At 38.4% G+C, this 23,944-nt stretch overlaps 1 protein-coding gene across 6 annotated transcripts in view; it reads right to left on the reverse strand.

The window, feature by feature from the left end:
* The window catches only part of AKAP11 (A-kinase anchoring protein 11), a 48,760-nt gene extending 24,816 nt beyond the window's left edge, over nucleotides 1-23,944 (reverse strand). For 2 of the 6 annotated variants that reach the window (XM_055335796.1, XM_055335791.1), the window contains exons 1-5: nucleotides 23,863-23,944; nucleotides 10,954-11,063; nucleotides 5,391-5,507; nucleotides 2,361-2,408; nucleotides 747-881 (exon numbers count right to left, since the gene is read on the reverse strand). In XM_055335796.1, coding sequence (XP_055191771.1) covers nucleotides 747-881; nucleotides 2,361-2,408; nucleotides 5,391-5,507; nucleotides 10,954-11,013 — 360 coding nt within the window. In that variant the 5' untranslated portion in view covers nucleotides 11,014-11,063; nucleotides 23,863-23,944. Of the gene's footprint in view, nucleotides 1-746; nucleotides 882-2,360; nucleotides 2,409-5,390; nucleotides 5,508-10,953; nucleotides 11,064-13,404; nucleotides 13,634-21,952; nucleotides 22,126-22,464; nucleotides 22,585-23,126; nucleotides 23,399-23,862 lie in introns of those variants that run through there. The other 4 variants (XM_055335793.1, XM_055335792.1, XM_055335795.1 and 1 more) reach the window with 4 other exon arrangements.

A 23,944-nucleotide genomic window follows, 5' to 3' on the forward strand; every position in this document is an offset into this window, starting at 1 on the left:
AAATAAAGTAAATATAAATGAAGAACATAATTAAAGAAATGAGGCAACCAGTTCTACTTTTATCTGTACACCTCATAATGAACATCGTAGTCTTTTATACTTGGAATAAGTAATCCAAACTTTAAACCTACTAATTCACTTTTTAGGAGGTAAAACATGCAAAGCATTTTTCTTTGCTGCATTATCAACAAGGTAATACTTAAAGAACTAAACGCTATTATAAAACTACCTACCTGTCTGAAATGGTAACATTTTTATTTATAAATAAAAAACATATCTTCAGATATCAACTTTATACTAAATTCTTTTAACAGAAAATGAGTTAAAGTAATTTCTCCAAAACACTGAACACAATATATAAATTTGGAATTGGCCATAAGGGGGGGGGGGGGTGTTCCTGTAGTATTTATAAAAAGACAGAAATCCAAGAAATCGAGAAATCAATTTTCAAAAAAAAAAATGAATATGTACTTACGTATCATTTGGGGAACTTCGCACATGAAAAATCTAATTTAAAGCTATGGCCAAAAAAAAAAAAAAAAGCTATGGCCAAAATTATCCTATCTTTCAGTGATTTCAAAGCCTCCTGAGTTATGTTTTTGACTAATCATATTTCCTTGAGATACCAGTAAAAAAAAAAAAAGAAAGAAATTTCATCCAAGCATTTAAAAGTTTAATACTCTTCATCAAATGTCTTTATAAAATTTGCCCTGAAAAACACATTAGAAAGGATATATAAAAATTACCTGATTTAGAGGACCACTGTTCGTATCTGATGATTTACTTATATCCTTCATACAAATGATTTCATTTTCATTTAGACTGCAGAAGTGCAATGAATTCAGAAGATCTGGAAGTTCCACAGAAACTGCAGCTAAATCCTAATTTAAAACAGTAATACAATAAATAACACTTTTGTTAAGATTCCTATAATGTGGGCTTTATCCAAAAACCATAAGATCTACTGGTTAATACATTTTCCAGTTCAAAAGAGTTAACATATGTAGTTTATCTTACACAATTTTTTAAACTCAAAAATAAAATGTACTAAAATATTTTTTTAAAAAATTAAAAACATATATATAAAAAAATAAAAAAAAATATTTTAATACCTATTTCTATAGCCTTTTAAATACTGACATCAAGCCAAAAGCATTTTTACAGAGTACCTCATGCATCCATGACAATTAGGTTTTTAATACTTTTTAGCTACAAATGTCAACCTGCAATCTTCAGGTTAACCATGGAGTATTTCCTACATATAAGGATTCTTACCAATGGCCAGTGTTTCTTAGAGCTTAAGTTTTATGTTTGTTAAATACCAATGTATTTTTCTGGTATTGTAAAATACCAATCTATCTTTCTAGACTCTGAATAAAAATTTTATGAAGATATTAAGGAAAAGAAAAGAGATTTCCTTTTTTTTATCATTTGCCCTTTTTATGTAAATACCCAGGGAAAGAGTTATGAATGTCTTTGACCCCTCATAGAATACATTCCTTTATAAACATGACTTTATCAGTAACTCTTAAAGAGGAAGTAGAGAAAGAGAGAAATACTGTGGAACACTTCTCTTTTCAGCCTTACGTTCTCAGGAGTATGTCTTCTGTTGTGCTTTCTGTCTAAATAGTTTCTTTCAGGCAAGGGCATAAGGGAGACACACAGCAGACTATTCATTGATAGGCATTATTCTTAAAAAAGTGAACAGTATTACTTCGTCCACTGGGAGACACTTTACCACTAAAGTAAACTCATGGCAATCACAAATATTAAGCAGCAGCACAAGGTGTAAAAACAAAACAAAACAAAGTATGCCTATCACATCTACACAAGCTTCAACCGATACATAGCTGTGAAGCTTCCTTTGCTGATTATAATCTCAACTACCAGCCTCTCTGTAAACACCTGCAGAGATCAGGCTAAAATTTTTGCACTGGTTAATCATTACTTTTTACAAATTTCACCTTTTAAATTTTATTCTAGCTCAATTAAAAACATAATAATCTGATAAAGTCAGATTAGAAAGACTATTCAAATTAAAAAACAAGTCTCACTTTCTACATTATGCTGCACAGAATGGAGGAAAAGTTAGCCTGCGGTTTGCAACTTTCTCAGATAAATTACTTTTGTGGTCTCCTAACTTTACTTTCTGTAACAAGAATACTCTGAAAATGCTAAAAGTGAAAATGCCCAAAGCACACTCAAAAGGTGATCTCAAAATGTCTTTTAGCTTTAAATAGGAATGATAACAGATGAATTTAAGTAAATTTTGGGCTCTTAAATAAGGCAAATTTCATGGCCTCAAAATCTGTCCCAAATAATCTCTCATGGTCTTTTCCAGTTCAATAAATTGACTATACCTGTATATGCGCAGCATCTGTTTCTTCATTAAAACCTAGAAATGTAACCTGAATAAAAAAGGAATAAAGCTCCATTAACTTGAGTTTTTAAGTCTTACTGCAATTAGATTGACAGAGCTGAGATATAAAAAAACACACACAAAAAAAACATTAAAATGCTCAGTTATATACAAATGTTGAAGCATACCTGAAACCACTATGTTCCATGTCAATTATACCTCACTTAAAAATAAATACATTTTTAAAATCCTGTCTTTGACAAAATGATAAGTTTTTTTCAAAGATCATCACAAAGCTTTTTCACCAAAGATACGGTTCCATAATGTAGTTCTTCAACCTTCCCCACATCCACTGCATTAGCAAGTTCCATCAATTCTACTCCACAAATGTATCTCCCATACATGTTCCTCTCTCCACTTCCCCTGCCACCACTTCTCATCTGCACTACTACAGTCCTGTCCCACCTGGTCTTGATAATAATCATGTCACTCCCTTGGCAAACCTTTCCATGCTTCCCACTGCCATATCCTAACTGAGGCCCCCAGGCTCTGGGTTAGCTAGTGCTTTCAACCTTCCCACACTTTCATTCATATACATGGGCTCCATTTCTGGGTCTAGAGCATGCCCAGCATGTTCTTGCCCAAGAGCTATGCAATAACACCCCCTCAACCTGGATCTCTATTGGTTGGATGTTTCCATACCTTGCTCCTCCTTACTCTTCAAGATCCAACTTAAATGTTAACCCCTAAGAAAGGCCTTCCCTGGGGAGGTCCCCAAAACTCCTCATTGACTCCCTGTGATACTATCACTTATTCCTTCAAAACGCTTACATAGTGATTTCTCTGCAGAAGTTTATATAAATTAAATTTCTAAAGAATATCTAACGGCAGGGCGTCTGAGCGGCTCAGTTGGTGGGGCATCTGCCTTTGACTCAGGTCATGATCCTGGAGTCCCAGGAATGAGCCCTGCATCTGGCTCCCTGTTCAATGGAGAGTCTGCTTCTCCCTCTCCCCTGGCTCATGCTCTCTTTCTCTCTCAAATAAATAAATAAATAAAGTCTTTAAAAAAGATATATCTAACGGCATGAGAAAAGGTCACATTACTAAGTAAAAAGGACAAGTTACAGAAAAAATGATACAAGGTATGCGCCCAATTCCAACCTTATTTATTTTTAAAAACATGCATGTGAAAAACAGTACTAGAAGGGAATACACCAAACTGTAAGTAGTGATTAATTCTAGATGGAATTATAAGTGATCTTACTTTTTTTTCTTTGTTCACCATGGTTTTTTCCCCCTAATTCATAAGATTAATGATAGGCATTTTCTTTTTTATGCTTGTAGTATTTCTTAATTTTCTATAAGCATCATGTACTACTTTTATAATCCCAAAAAAGTATTTTTAAAAAATTTACATTCCCTTTATGTCTTTGATATCATAGAAAAGAAAAGAAAAATTCCATTTGAAGTCAGCATGGTAAACTGTCAACTAAGCAAGTACTGTGACTAAAAATATAAATACTCTAATGACAGCAATATGGACAATCAATTCTCAAGAATTAAGGGAAAGCAGCATAGTTACGACATAAGCGACACTCAGTCTCTTTCTGATGACTCACAAACAAGTCGGAATATTGTATTACCCCAGGATCGTTATCCTGATTAATTATGGTTATCACTTCCCAAAAGTGCTACAGCCAATTTCCAGGTTTCTAGGTAAACTGAGGCTCTAGGAGCCAGGCTCCCCATCTGCAAAACTTAAGCCGTACAACTCCACTTCCACAGTCGTGAGGGTTAATCAGAAAACATGGAGGAAAGTGCCTTGCACATCACAGACATGCAATAACAAAGACACACAAAAATGAACTTCCTTCCTTTCTTGGAAAAAATACTTTGAGATACGCACACCCTCAAGTGAGACAGAATTCCTTCTATTCTTTCAAGTTTCCTTTTACTGAATACAAAAGAGAAAATAAGCTGACATGGGTTTTGAAGATGCCAGCAGTCTTATACTTCCCATTGATTGAGGAATGCCTCACCAAGGAATGTGGGCTCAGAAAGGCTCTACGTAAGCAGCTGGAGAGACACAGGCTGGAAAACTGTGTGAGGGCAGAAGGACACAGGAGACTTGCCACACTTGGCAACAACTGAGGAGATTAAGAGAAGCTCAGCTTGACTAAAGTAAAGCAGAAGGGATAACAGAGAAAATAAAGTCAAGAGCCCTGGAAATTAGCTGACACAGAAGGAAAAGGCTCAAGTCAGAGAACACAAGAGGCCTAAAAGGTATGCTCACCACCATCCTACGGAACTACTTCAAATATAGCTTCTCAAGGATGTTAAAGAAAATCCTTCCCCGAAATAAGAACAACCAAGACTTTTATATTAGATCCTTGGTTTCAAAACAAATTTTCTTTTTTAACTAATATACTTACCACTTCTGAACTTGAACAACCTAATACCTTACTTACCCTACTTCTCTTATTTCAAGACATGAATGTGTTGCTAGACTGTTTATACTGCAGGAAAAAATTTACTTCTTTTCATAGTAGTAAGTCCAAAGACTGGAAACATTGATGTAGCAAAAGCAGGTGAGCAAATAGTATATCTTGAGTAATAAATACATGAATTTCAAAACAAATTTATCACTACTGTTTCATTTTGTATCAAAGTACTGAACTTAAATAATCAAGGAAGCTAACAATAACCAAAAAATAAATGAGAATAGTATATATTTCATGTTCCAGAGCAGAAAATTTTAGCATTAAAGTATGAATTACTGCACATAGCAGGAATCAACTAATACTGTGCTGTATGTCCGGTGAGTGTTTAACAATGCCAATGCACGGAATTAAATATGCTCATTATAATACACTATGACAATTATGTCAGCTGATATTTAAAACAGATACTTCTCACACATGAATTAATATGTAGAGATTTTAGGCAACTTAAAAATAGACGATGCAGCTTTACAAGGAAGCGTGAAAATACATTGTGTTTAAGAAAAGATACATAAAGTATTAGGTCAAACCTCAGTCAAATTGGCATGTTCATCCTGCTTTAAACAATCCTCTGCTGATATAGTGCATAGTTCCTTCTCACTCTGTAATAAAGACTTGACAGACTGGAACACATCTTCACTGAAGCTCTGAAAATAAAAGATATTCTTATTTAATTCTGAGACAGGGTAAAAGATCCTGCAGATATTCTATTTTTAAATGTAGGGTCACTAACTCTCCAATTAATATTCATTTGGCACCTGTGGATACATACCGACCTCAACTGAGCTGAGAGGAGGAACCAACAAAAGGCTTAATCAAGTAGAGTCCCACGTGCTCAAAACACATACCATTGCCCAGGCATTCGATCTCCTGGAAGCTCATAAGGCCCCCATTCTGGGTTCACTCACTTGCACCCCACACTAAAACCCAACAGAGCGCATACCTGATTCCCAAGTCACTGGCAGAACAGAAGCGACAATTACGTAAGGAGTAAGGTAATGTGGATGCTATAATAAGGCATGCTAACAAAAGTGATTACTCTCATAATGAAGCTGGAGATGGAAAAAAAGATAATAACTTGAGCTAAGGCTTTCAGGGGTCCTAAAGCATCCATGATAAAATGAGGGAGGGGGAGAGGTCACAAATACAAAGGAACAGAGGGAGGAAAAAAATTACATAAAGAAAACAATAGGTATTATAGTCAGAGAGAGAAAGAACATTAATTTCATTCTACCTTATTCTCCTTCCGCTGATTTACTGATCTGCTCTTCTATTAGAAATGTCCTTACTCCCTAATCTTTCCCTATAGAAATCCTACCCAGCCCAAGACCTGTGAAGATTTTCCCACCCCTTCATCAAAATAAATGTATTATCTGCACACTGAGAGCATTTAATCCATATCACAACATATTATCATGAGTGTTTTCATATTTAATGGTAGGAAATAAACCAAATTATTGAGGTCAGAGACTGTTTTACTCAATTTGTTTCCTCAGATTTCAGTACCTCACATACTATATGAACTCAATAAATGTTTGCTAATTTTAATAAATAAGAAATTAGTGGAAATCTTTGGTTTAAAAGACAAGATCCATATGAAACCAAAGCAGTAAAGAAAAAAATCTAATATCAAATATGAATATGAATTACCAATATTAACTCATGATTCTTTAAACGTATGTACTGCATTTTTCTACTAAAACATCACAGAAGCAATGACCCTCAGTAGTAATGAGGACACCCAGGACAAAGATATTGGTTTTTAAATATCATTTGCCGATAAAAAGAACTAGAGCTCTTGGGAAAATGGCTGGTTCCAGGCTAGAGGCAGAGAAAGTATGACATGCAGGAGGGGACATCTTAATTGTGACAGGTACCAAGTACGTGCTCAGGGACTAAACAGGCTGTTTCAAAAGAACACAGAAGCAACAGGTGAATGGGATTAAGAGTACATTTACTGTGATGAGCACTGAGTAATGTAAAGAATTGCTGAGGGGATCCCTGGGTGGCGCAGCGGTTTAGCGCCTGCCTTTGGCCCAGGGCGCGATCCTGGAGACCCGGGATCAAATCCCACGTCGGGCTCCCGGTGTATGGAGCCTGCTTCTCCCTCTGCCTGTGTCTCTGCCTCTCTGTCTCTCACTGTGTGCCTATCATAAATAAATAAAACAAAAAAAAAATTAAAAAAAAAAAAAAGAATTGCTGAATCACTATACTGTATGGCTAAAACTAATATAACACTGTTAACTGTACTGGAATTAAAATTTAAGAAAAGAAAAAGGAAAGGAAAAGGAAAAGGAAAAGGAAAAGGAAAAGGAAAAGGAAAGGAAGGAAAGGAAAGGAAAGGAAAGGAAAGGAAAGGAAAGGAAAGGAAAGGCAAGGCAACCTAAAGGATTTCCACTAGTCAAATTTAGGAATCTTACAACTGGATTTTTTTTTTAAATCTCTGAATCCATTAAAAGGGACAGATAAAACAATAGGGGATGGGGGAAAAACACATAATTTACCTAAGAATGCTAGATGACAAATATGGACAGAATGACAAAATTTTTAAATGCTATTTGTAAATCCCAATGTAATTACTGATCTAGGGAAAGATTATCAATGTATCCTATCACAGGGTTAAAAGCTACTCACACTCTCAGCATCACCCTACAGATTACTTGTTAATTGTAGCAGTTATAAAGGATACATATCTTTATATTGGAAATATCTGGTGATACTGGGGGGAAACCAAAGAGACACAACACCCAAATAAAGTGCAAATCTTGACTGGAACCTAGATGAAGAGCAAAGTAAAAAGTAAGATATTTGAGACAATTAGGGAAATTTGTATATGGACCGCATGCTAGATGAGGTCATTGAATTAATTTTTTCAGGGGTTGTAATGATGCTGATATTCTTAAGAAATGTCTGCAGCCTACTCTCACATGGTTTCAAAAGGGAAGTGTGGAGAGGGATGCGTGCACATGTGTGCACATGCATATGTGTGTTCTATACAAACAGAATGGGTACTGCAAAATGTTAATAGAGGGTGAACTTAAGTGAAGGGTATGTATAGTGTTCACTGTACTGGTTTCCTTCCTCAACTTTTCTGTGGGCTTAAAAATATTCTGAATTTTAAATGATTCTGTTTTCATTAGTGACTGGAAGTTTTTAAGCTAGGATACAAACAACTCAAAAAAAAAAAAAAAAACATGAAATCTGAACCTAAACTACTGATGTAAACTCATGACACTGAAGGAGATATGGACACCAATCCTAGTACCCAGAGTACTTGGTTTCTAAAAACTAGAAAGGGTTCTTTGGAGAAATAGCCAATTCCAAGTCTGAGGAAAGGAAAGTAGAAGGTGAAACTGGGTTAATCTGTTATCCCAGGAAATAGGGAAACAATCAAAGAATTAAGAGCCTAACACAACAGGACATAGGCCCCAGCTTAGAGGGGACCATGTCTGAGACCCCTTGAGCAAATTAAATGAATAAATGACCATAAATAAATAAAAGATTGTAAAATACAGAATTTTTAAAATCCATGAATCCAGAGCAATACAAATTGAATGAATGAATGGAAATAAGCTCATTTGCCTATTCCACCAAATCACTAACCTGAAAACTGGTAATTCAAGGGCATTTACCCTATCTTTATAGGAGATACTATAGCTCATTTAAGATTAATGGGGGAAAGCTTTTCTTTAAGAATTCTAGGTAATAAATATAAAAGGAATGATAACATTAGGAAAATCATCATTTTGTAGGTTCTAAGAAATAAAAGATTCAGGAAACGGTCATTAGGAATACCAAAAATATTAGATAAAAAGTTGTTGGGGAAAAAACAAGATATATGCACACCGCCAAGTATCATCTCATAGATAACTAGAAAATGGAAAATACACTTTTAAAAAGGACTGCAGGCAACATTACTACTTTCATCAACTGATCAATTTTTACATCACTGATCACAGGGAAACCTGAAATTCTGTCCTCACATCACCTACAACTATTCTTGCCAAAAATGTTTAACCCGAATCTAATCAAGCTTTGACATCTAACTTCTAGAGTCTATGAAACACAGAAGAGAGAGGAATAAGTTAAATACCACAGATCTAGTATGCAGGACATCATACAAGATACTAGCCTGATCTGCTCAGGTCATCAGTCTTGAGGGACACCTGAGTGGCTCAGTGATTGAGCATTTGCCTTTGGCTTGGGTTGTGATCCCTGGGTCCTGGGATCAAGTCCCACATCAAGCTCTCCACAGGGAGCCTGCTTCTCCCTCTCATGTCTCTGCCTCTCTCTCACTCATAAATAAATAAAGTCCTTTTTTTAAAAAAAAAAAGTCATTCTTGAATTTTAATAAATAAATAAAAGAGGAGAAACTCTCAGACCAAAAATAACAAAAATAAGTCATAAGCATCAAGTGCAACTCAAGGCCTAGGAGCCTAGACTAAATCCAAAATGGGAGTGTGGCTGGGGGTGGGGAAGACTGCAAAAAGACATTTTAAGGGTAATAAAGGAAGTCTGAGTACATCTGGGTATCAGACATTAGGGAATTGTACTTAATTTTCTTGAATGTGATATAAGTTCATTATTGTTATGTGGTAACTGTATTATTGTTATATGGGGAGGATACGATAATCCCTGGGAGAAGCATGCTCAAGTATTCAAGGAGTGAAGAGATATTAAGACTGTAACTTTCCGGGATCCCTGGGTGGCACAGCGGTTTGGCGCCTGCCTGTGGCCCAGGGCGCAATCCTGGAGACCCGGGATCGAATCCCACGTCGGGCTCCCTGCATGGAGCCTGCTTCTCCCTCTGCCTATGTCTCTGCCTCTCCCTCTCTCTCTCTGTGTGACTATCATGAATAAATAAATAAAATATTTTAAAAAAAGACTAACCTTCAAGTACTTCTGCCAGAAAGTAAACATGTGTGCGTGCACACATGCACACACAGAGCAAATAAAATACAGTTGATCTTTGAACACCACAGATTAGAACTGCATGGGTGCACTTCCATGTGGATTTTTTTTTCAAAAAACAGTCCCCTTCTGTAAGTGTATTTTCTCTTCTTTATGATTTTAATAACATTACCTTTTCTCTAGAATTGATTGTTAAGAATACAGAATATAAGACATACACGAAATATGTGTCAGTTGGTTGTTTAAGTTATGGATAAGACTTCCGATCAACTGTAGGCTCTTAGTGGTAAAGTTCTGGGGGAGCCAAAACTTGTACATGGATCTTTGACTGCATAGGGGGTTGGCACCCGTAACCCCTATGTTGTTCAAAGGTCGATTGTATTAACAACTGTCGAGTATAGGTGGTCGGCATGCAAGTTTAGGTGTGCTAAGGTTTTAGCTCTTCCGTATGCTTGAAATTTTTCACAATAAAATGTTAGGAAAAAAGAGGTCAAAAAATGGAAGGGTAACCAAATTGTCTTAAGAGGAAGAGAGAGCGTTCCTCCTCAGACTAGAAAAAAAAATCAGGGAATTATATTTAATTTGCTCACTACTGATTATCCAATACCTAATACAGGACCTAGCATACAATAAATACTCCAATTTAGGGCACCGGGTTCAGTGGTTGAGCGTCTGCCTTCTGTTCAGGTCGTGATCCAGGCGTCCCGTGTTCGAGTCCCACATCAGGCTCCCCATGGGGAGCCTGCTTCTCCGTCTGCCTGTGTCTCTACCTCTCTCTCTGTGTCTCTCACGAATAAATAAAAATTTTAAAATAAATAAATATTCAAATTTATAGTTACTGAATTGAGTAAATGGTAATATTTTGGGGCAAAGGTACTTAAGAAAATTTATACCTGATGCTTATATTGCTAAAAGATGGAACACCTTGAGAACACAGAAGGCAGAAAACTATCTGTTGAGAAGAAATGGGGAGGCATTGTGATCTTTGGGAAATAAGGCTGATTGACTTCCTATCTCTATATTCATATATGCCAATCTTTGCAAGATCTGAATATTACTAATTACAACACTGAAATTTACTTAAAACAAGACTACCATATAGCTGCTTAACAAGATTTTTAAAAATGGTCAACATTTTTATTTAAAACTATCATTTAAAGGAATCTAATACAGTGAACTTACTTTTCTGACAGATGCTCGAGTCTTCATGTGACTGTTTCTCAAAGTCTGGAAGGTCGCCATAACTATATTGCTGCTGTATGTAATCAATGAAGAATTAATCCATATAACACCTAAAGAAAACATATTAAAGAAAAACAACTAATTTACTAATTTTAGTGATTCAGGCAAACATTCTCTCCTAAAATAACTTCTTTAAATTCAGTCACTTAAAAAAAAATAAAAACGTAAATATCTGATATATAAAAAATTATGATAAAGCTGTTTGCCCTTATCTATTCAATCTCACTGCCTTTGTGTTTTGGTTTTTAGCAAATAAGAAAATATTTGAAAGTCTTAATAAGGAAAGTTTGGAAAACCTTTTAAAAATCTGAAATAGCGAAATATCACAAAAGAATCCCGGCCTTCTTGCCTCCCAAAAGTCAGTCTAACCCTACAGCCACTGTGGATATGTAAATGCTCTACTCTGTATTTCTTGGGCAGAAATATTTGATAATATACAAATGAGAATATGAAATAAAATCAAACAAAATATATACCAAATAAAATCCCATAAACAAACTCCTTATTTAGGAATCTTAACAGTATGCCAATGAGTTCAAAAAACATCCAAGTTAAATGATTACGAGTACCTATCACATGCACATGTATACATGTGTGCACGCATGCCTGCACACACATCTTGGAAGAAACTCTAAAACTAAGGACTTAAACTTTTTATCAACGTTTTAAGAAAGTACCTTTGAGAGCTTAAATCAACTTGGGCATTAAGTACTCAATATTCACATCTAATCACAGTACCTTGGTCCATCTAAAATCTACTTGTGCTCGATGCTATGGATACAGGGGAGAACAAAGTAATATAGCTCTCCTGGGTTCAGAGACTTGGAAGGGAAGTATTTTATTATAGTAAAGAACGAGAGAAGGAACTGAATTCTAAATCATAAATAATTTAAAAATTTGAATGAATAAAATTTAAGAAATGATTAGTTTCAAACTGGCTTTACCAAGAATTAACCCCGTTGAGGATTTAAGACATCTGATTAATACAAATTTACACTATAAGAGATATACATGCAAAACCAAATATCAACCTAGTTTCCATCAGAATGGCAAAGAAATTAAATGCTGGTGGAGTTCTAATTTTATATGCTTTCGCTGTGAGAGAAAACCAAAGTGTGTACGCATGTGCGCACACACCTGCACCTCCCTCTAGAGATTTCTAGATTCTAATTTTTAAGAAAGAACTATGATGATATTCTCTTAACTAGAATTAATTCTAATGGTTTCCTTAACAATAGAATTTGATTAATGACTAGAATTGAAGCAGGATTGTGAGAAAGGCAAGGGAGGTCCCAAAAGCACAAGATAAAGAATATACCAGGACTCAGAGTACCATTTATGTCCCTATTTTACTTCTCATTAGCTTTTTTTCCTCTATGTAAATTGCAATATCTCTGATGTGCTTCCTTAATGTATATATTAATTTATTTTTGGAGAAGTTTACTGTAAGAACCAAATGGAAAATAATGTATAAGACATACTTTGGAAACTATAAATCATAGGTAAAAGAAAAACTAAAATATTTACTTATGGACCAAAATGATCAAGAGGGCCTAATCCTCAAAACAAGGTGTAAGCATAAAAGTCTATATGGCCAAAGCAAGACAATAATCCTTTTACTTTGCCCAGGCCAACTCTCCTTTTTCCCCCCACAGAGCTCCCTTCAACTGCCAGAAACCAACCCTCAGTAGCAAAGGGATTTGCCTTAAACGCCACATAAAGCATATGAAATAGGAAGGCCTATGCAAGGGTTCTAGAAAAACAAAATTCTCGAACTCGGCACCTGAGTCAAGTAGCACCTTTCCAGTGGGCAACTGTGTAATACACATCAAAACTCTGAAAATATTCCTATGCTATATATAAAATAATTCCTCTTCTTACAATGCCCCCAAGCGCTTTGCTAAGAGATTCAGGTGAACATTTCATTTAATCCTTAGGACTGATAGAACAGTACTCCAGGTTTACCATGAGACAAACAGGCCAGGGGAAGTTAAGCGATTCATGCAGGCCCACACAGTAAGCAGCAGAGCTGAGGTTCAAATCTCAACCTTCAAACTCCAGACTCTGAACACTCCTCTAGACTGTGTAAAGGACTGAAAAGCTGTTCCTCGTTCATCACACTTTATATTAGAGACAAAGAAGTCCTTGAGATGCCAGAAACAGGAGAGTGACTGAATACCGCAGATGTGTTCCCACATGATGCAACTGCACTAGAAACAACACCGAAGGACAGAGGAGCAGCACACAAAGCACCTTCACTCTCTCTGACTCCTGAAACTGGGGGGTAAGAGGCAGGCAACAGCAATCACCCTTGCAGCTACTAACCAAAGTCAACATGAGGAAAGATTATACACTAAAGAAAAGTTTATAGACTAAAGAAAAAAAGCTCACCAATTATCTAGATGAGCCGCTCACCAGAAGAAGATGCTGTGACAAGCCATACCTGAGGCACAAGAAACAGTGACAAGGAGGCTGGGGGAGGCCAGGGTGCTCTGAGACAACATCCTGCCTGGATTTGACACCTCTAGTTACCCCACTGCTCTACCTACAACACTCCTGAATAGCAGACCTAGATAGAACACTCTCTTCACAGTTGAGCACTAAAGCAAATGGAATCCAACCTTCAAAGAGACCTATGAAGGAACACAAGATAAAAAAAAAAAAAAAAGAATAAAAAGAAATATATTAAAGAAATAAAAAAAATCTAGACAAATATAATCATGCCACCCAAAACCCATATTATCTATTTTCAGAATGGAACCTCAGAATTTATATAAATAAAAAGGAAACTACATTTAGTTCTGTATCTTCACTCATTTTCTGAACCCTATTCTTTAAAAAAAAAAAAAAGATTTTATTTATTTATGAGAGGCATAGAGAGAGGCAGAGACACAGGCAGAGGGAGAAGCAGGTTCCCCACAAGGAGCCTGATGTGGGACTCGTTATTCAGATGTGTCCCACATTCCAGGATCCGGAATCGATTCCGGATCCCGGGATCACGGCCTGAGCCAAAGGCAGTCACTCAACTGCTGAGCCACCCAGGCATCCCTCTGAACCTTATTCTATCACTTTGCATTTAACTTAACACATAAGTAAAATATTATCTCACAAAGGGAAAAAATCTATCAGAGAATAATCTTTGCGACAGTCCATTCAAGTGAATCCAACACGAGATGGTATGACTCATACTTCTGGTAAAGCATATCTTTGGAAATGAAGCAAAGATAAATGGGAGAGAAAGAACAAGAGAGCAGGGTTTCTTCACCATCTTATGTAATTAGAATGTAGTTTTAGACATTTCATAAGAGGGACAAAACCACAGTATTTTCCCCTGAACACCTCTGGGTTTTGATAATAAACTTTCCACTGAATGTTTTTTTGATTTGTGCCCTATTATGGTAAATAAACAAGAGTACTAAGCAAGGAATAACTAAGTGTGTTTTTCTGCAGTCAAAGAAATTAAAGTGAATCAAGATCATTCTCTTGAAAGCATATCAGAGACAGAAAGTACAGACAGATGAAGCAAGCAACTGAGAAGCAAGCTGCTAGAGCTCAGTAAAGATACAGGATAGAAAAGCAATACCATGAAATAGGGGCACTTGGGTGGCTTGGTCAGTTAAGCACCTGCCTTCGGCTCGGGTCATGATCTCAGGGTCCTGGGATCCAGCCCTGTACTGTGCTCCCGCTCAGCGGGCAATCTGCTTGTCCCTCTCCCTCTGCCCTCCCCTCCCCACCCTCCCACTGGTCCATGCACATGCTCTCTCTCTCTCAAATAAGTAAATAAAATCTTTAAAAATAAATAATAAATTCAAAAATAAAAACAATACCATAAAATAAATGAAATCCCCTTAGAAGCAACCAAAACGTGGAATGGATATTGCTATAAACACTGGAACGCCAACGGAGTCTTAAGAAACATCACAGAATAAAAACAGATGAAAGCATTAGAGAAACAATTATAGGGAGTAGAGAAAACAGACATATGGAACACTCTGAATAAATTACACTTATCTTGGATCCTGTGATTTCCTTTCTTAAAATTTATCCTACATACACACTTGCACAAAATTCATGAAGATATATGGAAAAGAATGTTCACTAAAACAAAAAAAAAAAAAACTAAAATAATCTAGAAGTCCATCAATTCAAATAAATCATACTACATTTGTATGACTGATTATTACCAGCTGCTGGAAAGTTAGATCAATACACCCTGATGTGACATGACCATAAGATATTAAGGTAAAGAGCAAGTTGCAGAACAGTGTAAACAGTAGGTGCTATTTGTCATTAAAAAATAATTAACATACACATGCAACTCTGTGTGTATATATGCACATGTCTAGGATGTAATGGATATAGACTAAACTCATGACAGTCATCATTCATGACAACTGGGACTTTTTTTAATGTTATGAAATGTCATATAACTATAATATGGGAAGATGATACGTTAAGTAAAAGACAAGTTTGCACATGTTCACGGTATCTCATTTTTTGTGTAAAATCTGTATGACTGCACAGATACATATGCAATGTGAAAAAGAACATCTACTAAATGGGTATAAACGTTTTCACCTGGGTAGATACAATTATGTGTTTTCTTTTTCTGGATGTGCATAAGTTCTTTCATAATCAGAAAACAGGTATTTCCAAGTCTTTCCTCCTCTCCTCCTCCTTTCCTCCTCTCCTCCTCTCCTCCGGCCTCTCCTTTTAAAGTTGACATCTATTTCCTGACCTTTTTACAGCGTGAGTTACCTAGCTAAGGAGTCTCTGAAACACCTTCTTTGTCTCTGTCCTATCTGGACTCTCTTCCTATAGCACTGGTTCTCAAACTTCAGTGCACATGTGGATCAGCTTATTTCTAACACCCGCCATCACCCCTGAAGATCAAGACTCAGATCTACATGGGACCCTGAAATCTGTATCTTAAACAAGTACCCTCTGTAACTTCTTTTTTTTTTTTAATGAATGGTTTTATTTTTATTTATTTATTTATTTTTATTTATGATAGTCACACAGAGAGAGAGAGAGGCAGAGACACAGGCAGAGGGAGAAGCAGGCTCCATGCACCGGGAGTCCGACGTGGGATTCGATCCCGGGTCTCCAGGATCGCGCCCTGGGCCAAAGGCTGGCGCCAAACCGCTGCACCACCCAGGGATCCCCCCTCTGTAACTTCTAATTGAGAAACAGTTCTCCATCTCTCTGGCCACTACACTAGTCTCCTTCCCTAAATTTTTTCGCCACTTGTTACTCAAATGCTAACATTTCTAATCTCCATCCTTGTCCTTTATGGTACTCATTCTATCTAGTTTTCCAAGGATATTTAACCTTTACCTTTGGTTTAAACTTTGCAAATAACTCCCTAATGTCTTATCCCCAGTTCAGCTCCCGCACAAAGTTTCAGTTCCTTGGTTCAATTTTCTATTAGACACTTCTGACTAAATATCCCAGTTACTCCAATATAGGTATGTCAAAATTTGAATAAAACTTTCTCTCTAAACAATGTTTTTCTGTATTCCATTAGTAAGAGCCAGTAAACCAAATGAGCCAGCAGGCCAAACTGGAAACTTCCCTCAATCCCTACACAGTACTACATCTAATCAATCACCAAATCCTGACCTGGCTCCCTTCTAAACTTCCCGCCAGTCTACTCTCTCACCAGCTGAACTACTACTCCCTCTTTAGGCATCGGTTCAAGGACCTTCCTGCTTGAGGAAGATCTGGCTTATCTCATCTGCCTCTCTTTGCCCAAAAAGTAGCCACCTCCTTTATGTTCCCGAAGTGATTTGTCCTTTACTCCTCTGGTGCCACTATTTGCATGCTTCCTTCCTTTTGTGAATTCCTCGAGGATAAAAATGTTTTACTATATCTGTATTCTAACATGAAAGGTATTCAAACATCTGCTGGGTTAATAAATAAAAAGTCTTTGAAAAGGAAAGTATACCTTTAAATGTTTGTATGGGTACTTCTACACTTAATGAAAATATTAAAGTACCCAATAATTTCTAATTTTATAATATTTGGTAATATATTTATAATAAATGCTCCAAAAACGTGTTGGCCAAGTTCCGAATGGCCAAGTGTTAAAAATTAATGTTCTGTTAAATATAAATACAACAAAGCAGGGCAGAACGTATGAAACCTGAGTTTTAAGACATTAGACAACAGGTAACCCAGGCCTATGACCGCTGAAAGAAGGGAAACACAAGTTGCCTGCTATCTCTAGGTCACAGCATGGAGAGAAGAAAGCTAAGCAGTCTTGCAGTCTCACCAAGTTGCGGAGAAAGAGATGAGAGTCTGGGAAGGCCAAGGTGGCTAGAATTTGCAGGGTAGTGCACTGGAGAGAGAGCTCACAAAGAATGAAAGCATCAGAGTTGCAGATGGGTTCTTTTAGGGTCCTTGGTCAACTACTGATCTGTGCCGAGTATCAGAGGTAGGGGAAAGAACTACCTACTAAAGAGCAGCAAGCCAAACAATATCTACAGTCAGGCAGAGTAGATATGTCAGGCAATGGATGGCCTCCTGAGAAGAAAATTATCTCAGTTGGGGAACTAAGTCAGCGCCAGACCAGAGGCTGACCTGTAGTCACCCTAATAAAGCTTAAAAGCAAGCCTCAAAACAATCCAACAGATTCCAAATAACCTGTGAACCCCAACTAAATCCAACAACTCTTAAAAAAAAAAAAATCAAGCAAGCAACAGCATAAAACTCAATGGCTAGCACACAGTCAAAAATTACCAGTGGAAGAGAAAAATGTGACCTGTAACCGGGAAGAAAAAAGTCATTAAGTACAGATCCAGAAATGACAAAGATGATATAATGAACATAAAAGATGTTAAAATTATATTACAAATATGTTCCATATACTCAAGAAAGGAGAGGAAAACATGGTCACAAGGAGAGAAACAGAAAATATAAGAGATCCAAACCAAACTTCTAGAGATAAAAACAAATCTAAAATAAAAAGCATACTGGGTACAATCAACAGCTGATTAGAGAACTGCAAGAGAACGTGAATTTAAAGACACAGCAATAGAAGCTTCAAAATGAAGCACAGAAAGCAGAAATCCACACACACAAAACAGCATAAGTGATTTACTGTAAAAGGTCACCTGAATCCCCAAGAACGTGGGGGGCAGGATCAGTATAGGAAGACAAAATGGCTCAAAATTTCCAAAAGTTGATGAAAACCATAAACTGAGAGATGCAAGGGAAATCAACAAACCCTAAGAAAAATAAACAAAAAGAAAACCACACCAAGGCACATCATAATCCAGTTTCTGAAAACTGGTGATAGAAAAATCTGAAAAGCAATGAGAGAAAAGTATATATTACATAGAGGGGAACAAAGAAAGACGGCAGACTTTTTGTCAGAAACTATGCTGAGCCATAAATATGACAACTGAGCAACATCTAAAAAAAAAAATGTTAACTGATGGGGTGCCTGGGTGGCTCAGTCAGTTGAAGGTTCAGCTCTTGATTTCAGCTCAGGTCATGATCTCAGGATCCTAGGATTGAGTCCCACATTGGGCTCTGTGCTCAGCAGGGAATGTGCTTTAGAATCTCTCTCTCCATCTTCCACTGCCCCTCCCTATGCTCACATACATGTTCTGTCTCAAATAAACAAGTACATCTTTTAAAAAAATTGTCAACTGACATATCCATACCCAATGTAAGTATCTTCCAAAAATTAAAGCAGAATAAGTTTATTTGAAGGGAAAAAACATTGTGAGAATTCATCACCAGCCAACCATTACTAGAATAACAGGCAAAAGAAAAACAGTACCAGATGTAAGTTTGCATCTAAACAAGGAATTTAGAATGCCTGAAAGGGTAAATATGAGGGTAATATAAAAGATATTTTATAGAGATACTTTCTCCTTGTTTAATCTTTTTAAAAAATTTAAGCTAAAAGTAATGTGTATTGGGGTTTACAACAGACACAAGTAAAATGCATTACAAAATAAAATACACAATGTGGTGGGCTACAGTTAAAAAAAATACTGCTTGTACAGTATACAAAAAATGATACTGATAAGTTTTAGTTATCATGAAAACCTTGGAGCAACCATTAAAAACAAAACAGAATACCTAACAGGCAAACAGTAGCATAAAGGTGAGGCTATCTCCCCTTTTTGCAAAATCAGGAAGCTAAGGCTCATCTTCCCAACTGCTATAAGAATGCAATTATATAACATATGCAAAAACAGTATGTGATACAGCAGGAATTGATATAGTAGGAATTCAAACATTTGCTTCTTCCTTAAGAACAGACTTGCTGTTTGACTTATAAAATCTAAAAATACCACAGCTATCAGTTACTACTTTGTTTTCTCTTTCAAAACAATAATCAATCATAAAAAAGACCCAATTTGTGTATGACCTAAATGATTATCTATTTGTTAAGATCCTGGCTTCTCTAGTTTCCTGTATATCAATATAAACATACCTTTAAAAAAAGAAAAAAAACTTAAAATCTTCAGGCTGTGCTTCCAAAGTGAATAGGGGCTTAGAAGTTTCTTAATCTTCTACATAACCCTCATCTACCTAAGATAGATATAACCGATACATAACGCTAAGATTATTTTAACAAAAAGTAAGTTCAAAATTTTAGCCCAAGAAACATTTCTATCAGTGACATCTATGTTGCCATGACCCAAAGAATATATTGCTGAAAATACATTTAAGTAGCTCTTTCACATAGTAATAAGGCTGTACTCTAACCTGCCAGCAGCAGGAATGAGTAAATAGATTTCCTTGCCAATGGCCCAGTGCTTTGTACATATGAGGCATCCCAACAGCCTGGGCAAAACCTATTAACCGACAGGATAGATTTAGGGCATAAAGAAAAAAAGAGAGCATGAAAGATAATTTTAAGGTTTCAAGCTTGGGGAGCTGGAAGGAAAGTGGAGCCTTTGCCAGTTATAGGGTACTGGAAGATAGTGTTTTATGTCAATATAATATCTAAAAGGCATCTAAAATATATACATTTAGTTGGAGATAGCCTGACTACAGACATCATTCTAGGCATCATCTATATATACAGAACTTGAGAGCTGATCCTACAGACTAGGAAAGAACCGAAGATCAAGAAATAATCTACGGGGACAACCATGATTAAGGGTTGCCAGGCAGGTAAACAAAGAACCACAAATAAGGGGCAGTTGCAAAAGCAGGTGAAGTAGAGATTTAGAAGAATTTAGCGTCACTGGAGTCAAGAAAGAGTTTTAAGTCTGGAGTGGTCACCGTTCAACTCCTAAACTCCTGAAGGAAGAAACTATATTCTTTCACCTACGAAGGCTGCACGAGTCCGTATCACAGTAGGCGGTCAGGAGCAAGGATAGGACATCCTTACCCTGTGCCAGTCAGGCACTGCTTGACTGCTGTTAAACAGAGTTCACATTTCTCACAGCACAAAGTGTTGTTTTCATACCCAGCTCACATAAAGAGACTGAGGCACAAAACGCTTACGTAATTTGCCTTAACTTACAAACCTACAAGACTCAGTCCTGAAGGAGAGCATTACTGAGAGCAAGTTCAATGCAGTCCTAGGGGGGAAACTCCAACTGCAGGATGTTAAAGTACACCAGAGGTATCCAGCGTCTCCTCCCTGTCCATCCCCTCTTTATTAGAAACCTACAGTACACCCAGTTTAAAAAAGTACAAACTGAGATACACCTAAGTCTCCACACACACACCCCCACTCCTTTTCCTATTCCCATCTTCCCTGTCCTCAGCCAAACGGACCAGGAGTAGATAGCTGGCCCACAGGACTATCCTCCAGAAATTCAGAATTAAAATATAGAGACACCTTTGAGGACCATGCTGCAAAAGCAGAGCGACCTGGCACCACGGCAAACCCAAGTTTCATGCAAACCGAAGCCAGAGGGAAGCAGAAACCAAGAGCTTTAAAGAGAGCCAACTTAAAAGAAGTTAGAACACATATAACAGAGTCCAGAGTGGCAGAGACAAGACCATGTGTTCCCAGAGAAAACCTCAAAAGTAACTAATTGCCTGGAGATTTTCTAGTTCCCAGGATGCTGAGTTGGACTTCATGCAAGGGACCTCAGAGGCAGTCCTCCAACTGTTATGACAAATGCCTTTTTAAACGAAGTTCATTCAAATGGGTTTTTGACTCTCGCAGCCAAATAATCAAGCCATTAAAAGGGGTCAAAGGAAAAACACTGAATAAGCAGCTACTATATGCTTCAAAATATCTATGAGGTATCTTGACTCTCACCATCCATCGGGGATGAGGAAACAGAGGCTCGTCTATATTAATAGATCTGCATGACTCCAAAGCAACTCTATATTTTGCTTCATTTCCATTCAAGTTACATCCAATCTATTCCAGACCACCACGCCATTTATCTTATTTTTTTTTCACGGAAAAAATCTCAGATTAATCCAAAAATGTTAACATTTCTCCTTTTAACCTGTTGAGTCTCTCTACACTTCAAACGCTTTCTCTAGTATTTAACAATAAAATGAATTTTTATATGCAAAGACGAGGAGAATAAAGACCTTCGGATCTTCTGGTCCGTTTCAAAACTGATAACAGTATTTTTTCTTTCCTTTGCCTACTTTACCAGTTGATACATCCTCAAGTCAAGCTCAAACTAAGTGTGGATCTCTTCCTGGCCTGTCCCACCCTCCTTCCAAATGGGTGACTTTATTATTAAAATGCAGACCACCTGACAGAAAGAGAACAAATTCAGCTTGCCTAAAAAATTATCCTACCCTAAACGACTTCATTATTTTTTGAGATTTCATTTTTAAGTAATTTCTACACCCAATGTGGGACTCAAACTTACAACCCCAAAATCAAGAGTCACATGCTCTAAAGACGGAGCCAGCCAGGTGCCCCCCTTCAGTTACTTTTCAAAGGCAAGACAAATCAACAAATATCCACATGCTAAAAGCTTGAAACCCTTACCAAAAGGTTATAAAGACTAGCACAGAATTCGATTTTTCTGTCCTTGAAAATCAGTCCGCCACGATGGAATGGGAGGGAGCTTTTTAAAATCCAGACCTGTCTGTTTTGCCCATTCTCAAAAAAGACATTTCTTAAGTCTTTCATATTTTCCTTAAGTATTTAAGAGAATCCACTGCCTATTTATAAGCGGAAATTTCCCTATTTCCAGACAGTACGTTCCTGGAATTAAAAATAAAAATAAAAAATAATAATAATAATAATAATAAATGTACTATCTTTCTTCTAGCCTCTACAGATAAAGGAGGGTTTCTTTGGCTTCTAGATTTATCCCAGGAATTTAGAAGCTGAAGAAGCTCCCTTACTGTGGTGCAGGGTCTTTAGCAAGTTCCCTATCACTAGCCTAGGAGTCTATCTCTAGGACCTTAGTCAGCAACAGTGCAATTACATGGGTACATTTATTCATCACTGGTCACCAGTTTAGCCTGGGAACCCATTTGTTCTGACTGCCTTACCTTCTTTGATCTCTCCTAAAGTGCCCTGTTACTCACAGCCACGGCTAACAGCGAAATCCATTCTCAACCCTGGGGTCGCTTTGCCAGAAGGAACATAAGAAAGTAAGAAAATCCGTGGTACTACTTGCAAAAAAAAAAAAAAAAAGGTGACAAGACGTTCAACAAGATTCATTACTAATGCACTATTTTAACTCGACACTGATCGTGCTGGGAACCCTGCCACCAACTGCTGCTCTCAAGTCCTAAACGAGACCTTAAAACCATCTTTGCATTCCTGAGTACCTTAGAACTCTTGAGTCCCCTCTATCTTCTGGGTATTTCTGAGTATCTTGCAGGAATCCGATACTCAGATACTGAGTGTCAGAACCAGCATCAACCAGTGTCACTGCAACATCACCTCTAACAAGCGGTGGGAAGCAGCTCACATGTTTTTGCAAGGGGCTGGGCAACTGCGAAGCCGAAGAGAGATCCAGAAGGCTTAACCCTGGTTTGCACTTAAGACCATCAGGTGACGCGTGTCAGCTCTATTTCTCAGCCTGAAATTTCCCTAACACCCTTACTCCCAAAACCGGCTCGGGCTCGATCAGGTTTGAGAACAGAGAGAGAGGGAGAGCACACCCCAGGTAGTGGTTTAGATCCTCCCCCTGCCGTTGCCATCTTACCAACGCTTTTAACACTTCGGGGTCGCCCCCGCCTAGGTGTGCGCCAAGCAGAGTAGGCAGGCGCCGGGAATGACACAAAGTACGCCCAATGCCCTCGCGACACGGAACGGCCAGGGCGTCTAAACCGTTAACGGCCAGCAGCCTCGGAGGACGTCTGACAGCACGATGCAAACCATCCCCGCTCCGAGGAGCTGCTTGGCGCCTTCCGTTTCTGTCCCGCGATCTGGGCTGCGCCAGGTTCCAGGGCTCTGGGGTCCTGACACTGAAGGATGCTGCTCGGGGACAAAGTGCAACGTCCTCCTCCTCCTCCTCCACCTCCTCCTCCTCCACCTCCTCCTCCAGCAAACGCTCCCGTGCGCGCCCCACGGACTCTAAGCTCCCGCACCGGAGCCCCCGCTCCGAGGACCACCCTGGCGATGCACACCGGGCTCGTCACTCAGCGGGGGGAGGGGAGGCTGCACCGGGCCGCCCCAGTCCGGACCCCGGGGCACCCGTCTCGAGCCCAAGGACACCCCCTCCCCCCCCGACCCAGCGCCGCGGGCTTCCTCTCGCCGCCCAGCTCCTCCCGCCCTCCTCCCGCCCTCCTCCCACCGCCGTGCGGCGGCGCAGCTCCGGGCAGCCCCGAAATCCCAGCGGGGGCTGCGGGCCGGGCCGCCCCTTGCACCGCGCCCCCCCCCCACCCCGCCCCCGGGGCCAAGCGCGGCTCACGCTGCGGGAGGCTCCGCACCCGCCTCACCTGGGGCCGCAGCCTCCGCAGCTCCCACGCATGTCACCGGCCCGCAACCACCAGCCTAGCGCGAGCCGCCGAGCGGCCGGGC

The sequence above is a fragment of the Nyctereutes procyonoides genome, unplaced genomic scaffold (genome assembly GCF_905146905.1).
Source record: "Nyctereutes procyonoides isolate TBG_1078 unplaced genomic scaffold, NYPRO_anot_genome, whole genome shotgun sequence".
In the NCBI taxonomy this organism is placed as follows: Eukaryota; Metazoa; Chordata; class Mammalia; order Carnivora; family Canidae; genus Nyctereutes; species Nyctereutes procyonoides.